The sequence below is a fragment of the Mycetomoellerius zeteki genome, unplaced genomic scaffold (assembly GCF_001594055.1).
Source record: "Mycetomoellerius zeteki isolate Tzet28-1 unplaced genomic scaffold, Tzet1.0 scaffold612, whole genome shotgun sequence".
Classification (NCBI taxonomy): Eukaryota; Metazoa; Arthropoda; class Insecta; order Hymenoptera; family Formicidae; genus Mycetomoellerius; species Mycetomoellerius zeteki.
In genome coordinates, this window is record NW_017257624.1 from 234,150 (window position 1) to 249,329 (window position 15,180).

The 15,180-nt window shown below is 34.3% G+C and overlaps 1 protein-coding gene and 1 long non-coding RNA gene across 2 annotated transcripts; both read right to left on the reverse strand.

Annotated features, from left to right (window-relative positions):
- Positions 1–2,069: 2,069 nt before the first annotated feature.
- On the reverse strand, positions 2,070–3,807 carry LOC108728403 (uncharacterized). Its single transcript, XR_001936889.1, has 2 exons — positions 3,579–3,807; positions 2,070–2,286 (listed from the first exon to the last, which is right to left on the reverse strand). It is a non-coding gene; the product is annotated as an uncharacterized lncRNA (long non-coding RNA).
- Positions 3,808–9,576: 5,769 nt separating this feature from the next.
- Positions 9,577–11,992, reverse strand: LOC108728394 (odorant receptor 49b). The gene is made up of 5 exons (XM_018456923.1): positions 11,175–11,992; positions 10,923–11,022; positions 10,562–10,657; positions 9,918–10,073; positions 9,577–9,627 (listed from the first exon to the last, which is right to left on the reverse strand). The coding sequence occupies exons 1-5, from the start codon at positions 11,990–11,992 to the stop codon at positions 9,577–9,579; spliced, it is 1,221 nt and encodes a 406-aa protein (XP_018312425.1).
- Positions 11,993–15,180: the final 3,188 nt, after the last annotated feature.

Below are 15,180 nucleotides of genomic sequence, written 5' to 3' on the forward strand. Positions count from 1 at the left end.
TCCAGAAGCCCCCAGCCTCTGGCAGAGCGCATGGTCACTGGGTTCCCCCGTTTTCTACCCCTTCGCACTTCGCGCCCTCTCGCCCTTCCACCTGTTCGCCATCTCTTTCTCTTTCAGTCCTGCTTCCGCCTCCTGCCTTTTGACTATACATTTCTCTCTCTTCATTGTACACACATGCGCATACAAAACATTGATACACGCACATACTCTCACACAACACGCATGCTAATTTCTTTTTGTTCTCTCCTCTTTCCCGTCTTTTCCCTTTTTATCTATTTTTTTAAATATTAACTAAATTTATTTGCGTGTTCCTCTCATTTTCGTTCGTTATTTCTCCTTCTCTCGTTCCTCCCCACCTTACAACCGATGAGTTCCTCTTTCGCGTGGCCTATTTCGACATTACTCTGGTCATTCGTCTCCCTCCACCGAAGCGATTGTTGACGCCCCCATATTGTCTCTGTATCATCCATTCCCTTGCGATCCACCCCTTCTCAAATCTGTCAATCTTTAACAGAATCGACAGTATCTATCTGTAGCTATTCATTTTTTTTTCTTATTCCACGTCAGATATATATTCTTTATCATCAGTAGTCTATTTACGATTCTAAGCACTGAGAAAAAAGTAGCCTAAATTTTAAATAAATATTTATTTGAATACTGCCAACTAAACATTTACTTACAATAAATAAATAGTTACTTAATAAAAAGTGATTAATGAAAAGAAGTTAAATCAAATTAATGTTTTTTTGTACCAAATAAATATATTTTTATGTTTAATAAATATTTAGTTGGTACTATAAATAAATATTTATTGAAATTTAGGATATTTTGTCCTCAATGCGCGATTATCAAATAAAATTAATAATAATAAATGAATAAGTTTCTTCTATAATTTAGCTGAATAGAACGAATTGAGATTTGTTGAAATTGAGAATTGTCTCGCAATTTTGTATCTAAATATAAATACATTTCCCCGATCTTGACATTGTTGAATATAGTGTAGATCCTTTTGGGAAACAGTAAAAAGGAATAAGAAGTGAATCGGTTTATAATTTTCGTCTTAACTCATAACACACGAACGTAATCAAGATTCTCCGACTTTAGCCGCCTGGGAATGGCGCGATCCGTGTGGAATTTACTTCGAGGCTACAAAGGAATGCAAAGATCGCGAAGAATTCTCTATATGAGTCGTCAACGCCCCTTTGGCTCTTTATTAAAACGGCTCTTATCGCATTCCAGAAACAAAGATAGCCGATATATTCGCGCGTCATCGCCATCTATTTTCGACATTCACGGGTTGAAGTTCTGGCATTGGTTAATGAAGAAACGCGAGATGGAAATTCTTCCACTGCGCGTGAGTGTTACGTTTGTTAAGAGACAGGTAAATAAACGAGCCAACCCCCTTCGCGCGGTGGACTTCCCGGAAAGTCGTTCTCGTTGCTAGTTTGCCACCTGTGGAGTCGAACGCGAAAGCAATATAGAAATTCCAGGCAGGAAGTGAATTCACTTGTTGATTTTAGGAAACTCCTGAGGAAAACACACGAGGTGCAACTTGTTGCTAAAGGAATCGTCGCTAATCGGTTTTAGCCGTAAAGTTTTACATAGGGATGGATGGTGGGTGATGAACGAAGTAAAAGAATCTGGAGATAGGAGATTATCATCGAAATAACGAGAGTGTTCAAGTAGATCGAATTAATATTGCCTGGGGTCAACTTCGTCAGCGATCTTCGATGGCTATCTCAGTTAATAATCTTAGCGTTTAAATTGAGAATAATTTAAATTATATATCGTTATAATCGCACGTGTATAAATTTTTTTATAACATTACTAGGCAAAAATAAAACTGCAGGTAATATTTTTTAAATATATTTCCGTGGATTTGTGGAAGTATTGAAACGTGCATTTATTGTAAAGTACATTGTACGATTTGTAATACCAAAAAAGATTAATATTTGTGAATGAGAAACAATTAAAGCCCCCTAGAAGTTTGTTCCATTTTGGGGTTTATTGACTTGATAATCTTGATAATCAACTTGAGTTGGAGCTTATTTTAGTACAGCTTCATTTTCACAAAGATTCAATTTCACAAAGGACGAACGATGACGAGGAGTAAAACGACGATATTCCTTACTTAACTTGTAACTCACGTTATTATTCTGTCAGTTTACAGTTCCATCACTTTTTGAATAATATATGTGTATAAAAAAAATAATCAGGCTGTAGTTCACGTTTTTTCGTCGGCTTGAATAAATCTTGTGATTAAATCCTACAATAATGCGATGACACCTACATAACAGAATAAAAGATTATATTAGCGTTTTACTAATTTCTTAATATTAGCGTGACGGTATAAGACATTAGGTATAAAATCTTCGCACATGTTTATAAAAGTAAACGAGTTAAAAGATTATAGATCTTTAACTTCGTAGATTAGGAATTAATTTTCCATTTTCTGATATCTTATTTCTATACATTGAAAGAAAAGATTTGCTGCTGTAGCAAATTAGATGATAAAATATGGCACAGTATTTTTAATTGGCTACAACAGGCTGTTGCAACTAATTTTTGGTTGTGTTAGCCTATCTGCAATGTAAATATTAAAAATTAATATTATAAGATAACATGTAATGAAATATATAATAATAATACATATAATTAAATTATAGGGGAGACTGGGGATAGTAGACTCATTTTTTAGTTTCGAATTTTTATAGACGAAATTAAGAGACTTATCGAAAAAATGAATTCTACGCCAGTTACTACATACATTTGACTATCTAATAATATTTTAATAATAAGGGAAAACTGATAATTACTATGAAAAAAAATGCATTTTTCTAATGCATTCCATCTGATTTAACTAGCCCCGGGACCGGGGTAAAATGACTGATGGTATGGGGTAATTTGATTAACATTATTAAAATGAAGATTAATAAATATTTTAAGGTACATCTTTGGCTACATAATAACAAAAATTTTATAAAAATGTATTTTAAACACAAACATATTTATTATAAAAAATGTATAACTTTGTACTAAATGACAATTTATCTAATCCGAATCGTTATCCGAATTACAGTTATAACAAACATAATACGATAAGTTACCCTTTATGCATTTAGAGTATCCACACGCATGTTCACAAAATTATACTTTTAATTATTCTTAATATTTTCACATTATTATTATTACTTCTATTACACTTAAAAATAATTTTACAAAAGAAAGAAGGATGTATGAACATATATGGATATGTTTCATATATAATTATATATGTTTATGAATATTTATACATGTTTATGACCCCGGTCTCCCCTATACCTTTTAAATTATCTTATATTTTAATAAAGCACGCATCAAATTAGCATTAAACATCCATAATCTTCGACAAGTGGCACAACAAATGTGTGAGCGTCGAACACAATAGGTGCCAAATAATGCATTGTACGGAAATGGGGAAGTTTTGCGAAAGTCTCGTCTCCTTCTCGGTATATAGGGAGCAGGGGTTGAGAAAACGCGTAATTGAATGACACGGAACTCGGGTACTCGATGAATAGAATTCAATGAGTCGACACTACCTGCAAATGCACGGGGACGTCGCGAGTTACGATCCGGACCCGGCCTCTCGCTCGACGTCTTCGCCACGAAGATCGACGCAGTCTTGTCGCGAATTTAATCTTCGAGACGAAGCAGCGGCTGCGGGGTGGTTTCATCCGCGCGCGTTCGAAAGTTCCGTCCATTTTGAGGAAACCAGCTAGCTTCTATCTGCGTCTCGAATCCGATTCGCCATTTTGCGTTGCAGCAAACACAAAGGCTGCGTTTCGTTTCACGCATGATGCGCATAATGCATCATTTATTCTTGTTTAACATTCGGTGAATAACAAGGATAAAAGATGCATCATGCGCATCATGCGTGAAACGGAACGCAGCCATAGATTCGTCGAGTCAAACGTCGCGTAGAGAAGAGATGAAATAAAATGTAAGGAAGTAAGGATTTAACCTATGCTGCGTCTCGCAAGGAACATCGCCGTTGTACTCCTCGAAATGATATTCTCACATAAAAAGCATGGTTGCGTTAAAAGGGGGCAGGGCTCGTTTGATTCGTGTCACTTCTGCCCGCTATGATTTTTTCGAGATAGTTTGCATATCGAACGACGTTGCTCGTGGCAACTGGCAATCGATCTCGCAGCACGTGCTAGCGAGAAGCTTTAACCGTTCAATGAGTTCAATCACGTCATCCCACAAAATCATTAGCCTTCACGTCCCCTCATATCAGTCACATCCCCTTGATCGTATTGGGATGAACGAAACCAAGCATGTCAGTGAGATAATATGATTGAGCATTGAAGTTTCAAGGTTTGCGATAAAATTTGTGTATTTTAGATTATGAAACAGATTGGCATCTGTGGTAAGTTTATATTTCTTTAGATTATGAAATCAGATTGATTTTGATGGTGGATAAAAGTACATGGAGAGAATTATTTTTTAAAAGTTACCCTGAAAATATGGTAAAATTGTGGTACAATATAATATTTTAAAGATTTTTACTATGCACTTCAGTAAAATTAATCAAACTTATTTTATACTTTATTATAGTTTTATTAATGAATGAGATAGATTTACATTAAAATTCTTCGAAATGCAGTGTTGTCCCACGACTATCATATTTTCAGGGTAACTCTAAGAAAAAATTCTCTCCATGTAGCTTATATATAATTAAAGAAATGATTTTGCTGAATTTTGATTTATTTAAAAATTTAGCTGCATACAGATTTAAAAATAATTTTGTTGGATCATCAAAATAATTTTGTAGAAATCTCAAGCATGATCAGCAATGCTGCAAAATGTTTTGACATTCTAGCAGTTTGACGTCCTACGTAATTATTTAGATAGTCTAATAAAATTATTTCAGATTTTTGTATCTAGCTAAAATTTTAGATATATATTTCAACCATTCTTTTTGTATAATTATATTTACAAAATAATGACACGTGCGACATTATTAATAAAATAAACAGGGATTATTAAGCACTTAAAAATAAGCTGATAACGTATTGAAAAATAATCAAACGAATTATAAATATTTTAAGCAGCAAATAGGTTCCCTTTAAATTGCACGCTTCTATGAGCTTGGCAGAAAATAAACTTCTTGTCGATCGACAGTTGATTTCATATTGCGCGATTTTTAATCTCAAGGGAGAAAAATCGAATTTCGATGAAAAGCGAATTCGATTTGCTCTCGATAGAGAGACGGAGAGAAAGAGAGATGGACAAGCCCGCGTCGGGTCGCAATTTTTAATTTTTCAGACGATAGCGGATAGCTTCCCACGCGCGAGATGTCGATTCGCCGCGATATGGCGTCGATGGATTTCATTAACTCGAAGAACCCGCGCTTCGTTCAACGTTGAACGAACGAACGAACGAACGAACGGTGGTGGTGGTATGCGAAGATGACAACGCGCGCTCTCGCGGTCGGTCTATCGTTTCGCTGAAAATCGTGGAATTTCTTTATTGTTCGCCACGGCATCGAGGGGTTCTGGGCTTTCCTTACCCCTCCGGAACGTCTTTCTCTCTCTCTCACTCCTCTTGCCTTGGCACCCTATCTCTTGTCCGCCACCTTCTCGTACGAGACGACGCCGTCACCCGCAGATGCTGCTCTCAACCCTGCACCACTATAATTAATACGGCAGCGAACGTTCCGGGCAACGTAAGGTTAATTCAATTCGCGCGAAACGTAAGCGGTCTCCGGTTTTTTCCAAGGGATGTACTTCTTCGAAGGAGATACGAAAGATTTCGAAAGGGCGCTCCTCATGCGAAGATGTCGCGGCGAATTGAGACTTTAATCGCGTTTAACGTCGGATTACTCGGCGTGAGTAACATTTTTCAGGGGAGGGAAACATAAATAGATGAGGTAATTAGGATAGGATAAAATAAATAGTAAAAGAAAGACAATAATGCGTGTATAGAATGAATTGTGTGTATTGAATATTACATACACTGAAAAAAAGATTGACTGCTGTAGCAAATTAGATGGTAAAATATGGCATAGCATTTTTAATTGGTTGCAGCAGCCAATTTTTGGTTGCGTTAGCCTATCTGCAATGTCAGTACAGGATTTCGATAGACTAACACAACCAAAAATTGACTGCTGCAACCAATTAAAAATGCTATGCCATATTTTACCATCTAATTTACTGTAGCATCCAATCTTTTTTTTCAGTGTAGGAAAAATGTTTTGTTTTATAAACCAAAATTTTATTGTAACAAGAAAAATTTAGCTGAAATATATCGAACAGAAATTTTTGGTGAATATGTACGGAACAAAATTGTAATTTTACGTGAACATTGTTTAGTTGATATAAACAGATATTTTTGTTACAAAGCAAAGAAATTATTTTGCAAAAGTAACTAATTTTTTTGTTATACAAACAAATTATTTCGTCGCTGCTAAAAAATACCTCGTAGAAAATTGTGTTTCATACGCATAGAATTTATAACACAAATTCTATCTCTATCATCTATATGATTAGATGCAATACATATCCAATATCGCAATACTTGCTAGAAATTTATCTATTCTAGCTATTTTTCGTACTTAGATAATTTTTGCTATAACTGCAAGATCACTTTTTTGAATGATGTATTGATTGTAATAGTATATTTAAGACATAGATAAAAGATAGAAGAGCAATAATAAGGATAGAAAAGATAGAGAGATAGGAAGTAGGACAATAAGCAATTAATAATATAGTAAGAAAGCGTGTGAGGAAGATACAGATGAGTAAGGTATACAGAGAAAAATATTGATTGAATTAACTGAAATTCTGGTGAAAAAAATGAACAATCCATAATTCTGGTTAAGTCTATTAGATTTCTGGTTAAATCTACTAGTAGATTTGTCCAAGGAAATTCTGAATGTTGCTTAATTGAACTACGATTCTACATTGAAAAAAAAGATTGGCTGCTGCAGCAAATTAGATGATAAAATATGGCATAGCATTTTTAATTGGCTGCAGCAGCCAATTTTTGGTTGTAGCAACCAATTTTTGGTTACGTTAGCCTATCCGCAATGTCAGTATAGAATTTCGATAGGCTAACGCACAGCAGCCAATCTTTTTTTTCAGTGTAGTAGATTTAACCAGAATTCTGGATCGTTTATTTTCCATTAGAATTTTAGTTAATTCAACCAAACATTTTTCTTCATATAGGAACAATGTTTGTAAACCAGTCCCTTACTATTAAATGCTGAAGAGAATAAAATTCTTTAATATTTTTCTTCTTTCATGAAATTTTGTTCTACACTGAAAAAAAATTGGTTGTTGCAGCAAATTAGATGGTAAAATATAGTATAGCATTTTTAATTGGCTGCAGCAGCCCATTTTTGGTTGTAGCAACCAATTTTTGGTTACGTTAGCCTATCCGCAATGTCAGTATAGAATTTCGATAGGCTAACGCAATCAAAAATTGGCTGCTGCAACCAATTTAAAATGCTATGCCATATTTTACCATCTAATTTGCTGCAGCAAGCAATTTTTTCTTTCAATTTACGGACAAGATCCGTGATATAGGCAATCTCCAACGAATCGTTGTTAGTATATGTGAGACTACAAGATTGACATGCTGAATATTGTACTCTCTGCTGTATGTTGTCAGATAAGAATTAAGAAACCAGCTTTTTGTCGGTTGGTTACATTTATGCCGCCGTGTTTTTCATCTTTATTTATAATTCGCGTTCGGGTAGCGTACTTTACGAAAAAGAATTGGATGAGATCCGGAATTGACCATCGGTCTTGGAAACACTCTCGCCGTCCTCATGAAAGGCAATAAGCTCACACGATATCCTACGGCGAATCTACGAGCTTGTCGTTTATCTACCGCATCATTTCCCATCGTTTCTCGTTCCCCCATTTCTTCATTTCCTTAAATTCAATTCATGCATTGCCCACAATATCCACTTCCTCGAAAGCTCTTATCCTATCTTTTCCATCTCAAATTTTCGTAGATTCCGTAAATGACAACTTGGACAAATTCATATTTTCATGCTAAACAATAAATGACTGTCTCGAATTATTTAACTTAAAATCTGCAATATTAAATTATTTTTTTTATTAATATATAACGCATTTTCGATTTTATAGTACCGATATCTTACAATATCGCGATAGAATAATATGTAACATATAGAAACATAAAAAATTAACGAAATATGAACATGAATGTAAACTCTGGATTTTTCTTTTTTATGTAAACATATATATATATATATACATGTTCCATTCTCTCGCGATTCGACCATTCTTATTGCATAAATATGGTTTCTCTTGCGAAAGACTCAAGTCTCGTCCCGCGGCAAAGCGGCTTTTATTAGCCGAAAAGTAAAGAAGCCACGTTTCTGCGAGAAGTTGCTAGGCTCGCTCGTTAGTACAGTAATACTGAAGAAATTCTATTGCCCTCGCTATCGACTATCACGTCCGACTCTTCTTCCCAGTCCGCAAACTTCATCGCTAAGGATATCTTTTTACTGACGCATTTAATCATACTCAATACAATACATAGATATTCAAACGTAGAGCAACGTAAAAGCAGATTTCATTGACTTTTCGGCTCAACGTCTTTAGTGATTTGTCTTTCTGATTTTTTTGTTACATCGTCTATCCTCAATATATAATATCATATCGTGCATTATCACATCAGAAATCTGTGTAAATGAATGCAGTGTAATTTGTTCGCTTGTCCTTATTTCGTATTTTTCGCAGAATAGACATAGAGCTTCACCTTTTCTTTACTTTTTCTTTCATTATTTTGGGACTTTTTTGGCTTCTTTTAGAAGCCTCACTTTTTTCTATTGTCTTCGGGCTTAATTTTGTAATTCACGCATATCTCAAACGGATTTCCCTCAATCTTTTCGCGGGAAACGGACAGCGCTCTGTTAACCGTATTTCTCGTGATGCGGCACGGTAACTCTCGACGCGTGCGAACCGAGGGTGCAGCTCAGCAACGGAAAAAGAAAATGATCGATGCTTAGCTTAAGCCAAGAGTTACATCGAAAGCCTTTCTCTCTCCGACATTTTCCTCGGATTAGTTCTGCGGAGGTTAACGCCTGCCTCGTTACTTTAAGCAATCGCAGCAGAGCTGTGGAGTGTCTCCGCAGCTAAATCTTCCGAAGTTGTCAACGTTGCGGATAGAACAGACCATATAGAGTTCAAAGCTAATCTGCGAAAAAGCTCGTCGTATCTTAACGAGCTCTCCATCTGCTTTCACTGTGTCTTATTTTCCTCTAATTGTGCAATACTTAAATATAGGAATTACTAATGCTAATTAAGTGTATCAATAGTAATCCGATCTTGATGTATTCTTTTCCTTTTGGCTCGGTCCACTGTAAACAATCACTGTCACAAACACTATGAAGGGGGACACTTGCGATGAAAATTAAATATATTAAGATTTATTAACAGATACATTATATACATTAACTTTTTTATACTCATTCGATCCACATATTAATGTTAATGTTATAACAGAGTCGCACAAGTTCTATTTAATACATACACATTTTGTCTTTTATTAATGAAGTTGTCAATTCATACTGCGTATCATGGTGAAAAAGGACGCCGCAGATGATACCATCTAAAACATGATGTCTTATCGTTTGCGAAATGATTAACTGACTCTACTAATTTGTTTAAATTTGTTATACGATCATATCATTTAGATAAATATGATTAAAAGCTGTAAAAAATACAAGATACAAAATTTTCACAAAAAAAAGATCTTACATCAACAGACAAAGTTATCAAATGTTAGAAAAAATGTTTTAAATAAAATATTATAGTAAGAGAAAATTATATGTTGAGTCAAATAAACCTAAGCAGACACTAATAACAAATAAAGCATGCTTTTTATAACGGAAAACGTACGGATGCGAATGTTTGCAAGGATAATGGTATGATGTGGCCGGCGGTTAGTTGCGCTGGTTTCTGAGATCTCATTATAATAATATTTACAGATCTTTTTAGTTGATACGGGAAACGATACCACGGCGTGAAATACATCGCTCTCGCTACGTCCTGGCTCTGAAACAATCCAATAGCGGTATTGTAAGCCGCAAGATAAATATAAGTAAGAAACTAATAAAATGTAAAAAGATGTTACGCGCAAGAGTATTAGAAGAATTGTGTGCTCTTTAAGCGCCTTTTCTATATTTGTGAAAAGCAATGCACATTTTTCATTCTCAAGTTTTAATGACACATGTTTGTGTCATTAAATCCTTTATGTTTTTATACTTGCCTTTAATGAAATACGATAAAGCGAAGATATATTTTATTATTATAATAGATTCTGAAGTTTTTTTAAGTTCTTTAAGAATACTTTATGATTTTATTTTTTAGTTTCGAGAATGAAGATCGAAGTATTCCTTATTCTAGAAACTATTTTATAAGATCAATTGTTTCATTCATTTATATGTTTCCTTTTTGTTTTCGTCTAATCTTCTTTTATATATTTTAAAGTTATTGAAAGCTAATTAATATATCTGATTAGTTTATGTATCTCTTTAACATACCTCGATAACAAGAACGTTCGCGGCCCAGTTACTTAAAAACAATTGAATCACTGCAATTAACAGTTGTGTTGCATATTTAAATTTATCAGGATCATCCTGTAATATTGACATATAGTTGGTAATAGTTAAAATGTTTACATACTATAGAATGGCAAACCAACTCATTTATCACACATTTAAATTGTTTTATAAAATTAAAATCCTATCATTTCAGATTCTAAAAAGCTGAAAATTATTGTCATTTTTTTAGACAAAATGAAAAAAGGTTTATAAAAACTTGATTTTGTCTTAAATATATGATGACTCAAAATTACAAGGTGAATTAATAATATATAAATGAAAAGATAATTTAAACTCTTACCCCCGCTAATTTAAATCCCACGAGAGAAACATTGTACGTACTGCCGAGCAGTTGCGTTAAAAAAATGCTGGTGGTCAGGCTCTCGACTTCTTTGCAAAGTCTATTCAAACAACGTCATAAATTTTTTGATTAATTAAACCATTTTTGCAAGTAAGAAATATTTGTTAATCGTTTAAAAGACTTAAAAAATTTAATAAGTCAATCACTATTAATTTTTTTTAAACAAGAATCATCCTCTTTATCATTACTTACTCGAACATCGTCTGATGATAGTATATGCAGGCCTCGAGATTAGATTTCAGGTGATTTTTCGATATATAATTTCTTTCACGCATTATTTCGAGCGATTCCATGGAACTTGAACATGATCCTTCTGAATGTACTCGGTTGTGATCGTTCAGGTGCAAAATTCGCGTATTAAGGATTTTAAAGTGGCCGCAAATAGTCAGGACAAGCACCGGTCCAACCGTATCCGTACCGGCACAAGTGAGACCGACGTGTATCATGCTGCATAATTGGGCGATATACATTATTTCGTAATAGGGTGACCGATGGACTTCCACCGGACAGACGTACGGCAGGGTTCTTATTGTCGCGTTTAACGCGTCGTCGTACTGTCCCATGAAAAGATTCGCCAAGGCATAAAAGAAGATCGTGAAAGCACAACTAAATAGATAGTAGTAAGTCAAATGTCTCGTCGTTTTCACGTAATCGCGGACGTGCTTCTTCTCGGTGGCGTTTAACGTCGTCCAGAGTTCCTCGCAGATTGCCAACAATCGCTGAAACCTATTCCGAAATAAGAGGAGAATCGTGAACCGCGCTTGTCCACCCACGAGGGAGAGTATCATCGCGAATGACTCCATCCAGGTGTCGAGGTAGACTGTATGCAACACGAATTCGTACGTGTACAGACCCGCGTATGCGAACAGACAACCGTACGCGATGGCTCTGAGGATGTTTTGCGTGCTCGATTGATAGATACTCCCGTTTTCGTAGGACACCACTCCGGAGAGTCTTAGCAGCGCGATGTTCACGCGGATGACACTTGCGAACGAATTGTCCGATACCATTCTTAAGGAAGTAGCTGAATGATGAACTGACGAATACAATAGACACAAGAACTCGAATCTCAGCAGCGTCAACTCAATCGAATCGTGACGAAATCGCGTCCGTCTTCTGCTTGGAAATCGCGAGTCGTCGGAACCCTGCGAGCATCGGTAGATCTATAGAATTCGCGAGAGCCTATAGAATTTGCACCTGCGCAAGTCTCGAGCGTGGACATGAAATAGCGTGTTTGTGCCCTGTGATCATTTGTGAAATAATTAATTATTCCCGCTGTGAAAAGCGTCCTCCGCAAATTTGCTAGCAAACTTTTGCCGACAGAAGTATCGGCGAGCGAGCACGATGAATGAATAATTGATATTTGAAACTCTGAGATTGAAGTTACAATGGCGTGACGATGCAGCGTGCAATTCTGCTCGAACAGACGGGTTTAAGAAGTTACGCTAAACATAGGTTTCCTGTGTTCTTTCTTTCCTTGCGTGGAATTAAAAAAGACTATCGCGGCGTGCTTGAACCGTGAGGGTTTCGTGCGCGTAATTTTATTCTTTAAGGATATTATTTTTATCTTTCTATTATTTTTTTCTTTTTGTTTTAATATTTACGACACATTTTTGAATTACGGGAATATCTGAATATCAATTATTAATTTTTTTTCTTAGGGCGGAAATGAGAAAAGCGAAATTTTTGTTACATATGAACAAAAATTTTTCACTTTTCACGTTTCCATCTTAAAGAAAAAGTTATATAATCGCTATTCTAGTAGGTAATAAGTATTGTGGCGAAGAATGGAAGAAAGCTCGATATTAACTCAATCGTTTTCATTAGTGTTAATGATTAATGTCAATGCAATTGTTTTTATATTTCCAACTGCGTTTTTTTGAGCTTGGTTCTTCCTTTTTGTTTAAAAAAATTTTTTTAAATCGGATCTCTGTGCGCTCTACAAATATTTCCATTAATCCTAGATATTGCGACAATAAAAATAGTAAAGGAAACAATCAAGGTCGGTTGTCACAGTTTTTGATTAGTGATTTTTAGAAAAAAGTGGATGTACGATTTTGAAATATTATATAAGTAAATATTAATATACCTATATCCTTTAGGTTTTAAAAAAATCAAAATTTAAATATTAATCGGGCTCTCGAAATTAAAAACAATAATGGAATATACGGGCAATGAGAGCGTCCAAATAAGTTTGTATTGTCAGTCATTGTACAATTTTAATATATTATGTGAATATTATTTGACTATTATATAAATTGCGCACCAATTCCCGCGCTGTGTCAACGCTCTCATTGCCCATATATTCTATTACTGTTATTAAAAAAAATATTACTTTTAAATTCATCATCGTATGAATAAGTTATTCAATTTTAAATAAAGCTGCAAAAATGTGACAATTAACTCGTGTTCTATCACACTCGGGTTGATTGTCACACGTTCTAGGATTGACAATTTATTGTGGACAACACATATAAAAAATACAATTTTTCTTTTAATATCAGTTCTATATTTACAGTCTTAAGATGTCACGAACCAATTAAAGAGCCGTATTAACATCTTATATTACTTAAGACGGTTTTAAAATAAGAATCGATTATGAATACCGACCTAAATCTATTTATTATATTTGACTTGTGTTTGGGGACTGTAGATGGATAAAGACTAGGCTAATCTTTGCTCAGCAAGTAACAGCTCGACGTGAACGAGAGTCTTCTATGATAAGTTACTAACTGAGTCAAAAAGATCTCAAATGTTTATTCTTCGTTGATAGCGCAGCCTAAATCAATAATTGAAAATGTCTTATACTAGCGTACAATCTATTTTATCAATTTGTGTTGAAAATATTAATACATATTTGTATCGTTAAGGCAGCTATTAACAATACAAATATTAATTAAATTAACAATTAATAATCGTGTACAAAAATGAGGTGATATACAGTATTAGAAGTTAAAATTTCTTAGTCATGTGTTTCTTTAAATTTTAATTTCGTTGAATTTAGTAAGAATTTTAAACATTTATTTAATCTGGTGGCGGTAAAATATTGATTTTATTTCTCGACGCAGTATAGACTTCCTAGATGGCAGCATGTCGATCTAATAGCGTTATCACAAAATATTCTATGACACAAAATGACTAGACCTTGTTTTTGTACTTTTTTTAATAAAAGGAAATATCACAGTATAGTTACTTGGGCTTAATGAGTCTCCAGTTTCAAACTCAACACACTGACTGTTAAATTGACACATGAATATTTATGTACATTTATACGTATTGTATTCATTTATATCATACGTTTTTGTGATTTTTTCATAAACCTTTGAGACAAAGTGAAAATTATTTAACTTAAGACGATTAGGAACAATAAAATAATACAGCATGACTCATACACGTATTTGACAATGAGATATAAACGGAGCAAAATAGAAAGAGTTATTTATCTATATTTGTGTATTTAAGAAAATTATTAATTTTTTTAATAAAAAAGACTATAATATTTAATAATACAGTAAGAAATATAAAGTATAAATAACGCAAAAGAATTTCACAATACAATAGTAACGTTTATTATTCATAAAAGTCACCATTAATGAAAGTAGGGAGGAAATATAAGAAAAGTAAAATTTATGTTTGGTGGACACTTTTATTTTTAATTTGTAATTACTTTCATAATGACAAATTAGCTAAGTAAATTATTATATAATGCACAGATACAACACAGATATTCATGCTAATATTAATATTAATTATTACACTGCGACAAAAAAGTACATTAAAGCGATGAATTAGAAGAGCTTATATTTCCAACATTATTAATCTCGCTCAATCAATCTCTGTTACTCGATTCTTATTAAAAAAAATTCACATTGTTCTTTTCTCTTTTTTTATACAAAACGTCTGTTTTTTTTTCCCTCGAAGATACCTAATCTTCGAGGGAATGCTAATCCATTAGCGATAAATAAGAAACTCTTAATACATTAAGAAACATATACCGTAATCAGCACTACTGATTAGTTAGTGTCATTAGCACCCTCAAGAGTATCTTCCCCACTTGACTTCGTATAATTGCAACCCCCAAAACCACCTAAACTCTCAAGATAGGCGACTCTCACGTGTAACGTTTACGGAGCGCTGGCGTCTCGTTGGGACACGCTGTCCGGCTATTTTCACCAAGTGCGATGCTCGGTCGACGGGG

What these genes read in the sequence shown, in the direction of transcription:
- LOC108728394 (XM_018456923.1), bottom strand. Translation starts at nt 11,992, where the DNA reads ATGGTATCGGACAATTCGTTCGCAAGTGTCATCCGCGTGAACATCGCG. An exon ending in TATCATCAGACGATGTTCGA is followed by an intron (nt 11,023 to 11,174) that starts GTAAGTAATGAT and finishes TTGTTTGAATAG; the next exon opens with ACTTTGCAAAGAAGTCGAGA. An exon ending in CCTTGCAAACATTCGCATCC is followed by an intron (nt 9,628 to 9,917) that starts GTACGTTTTCCG and finishes ATCATGTTTTAG; the next exon opens with ATGGTATCATCTGCGGCGTC.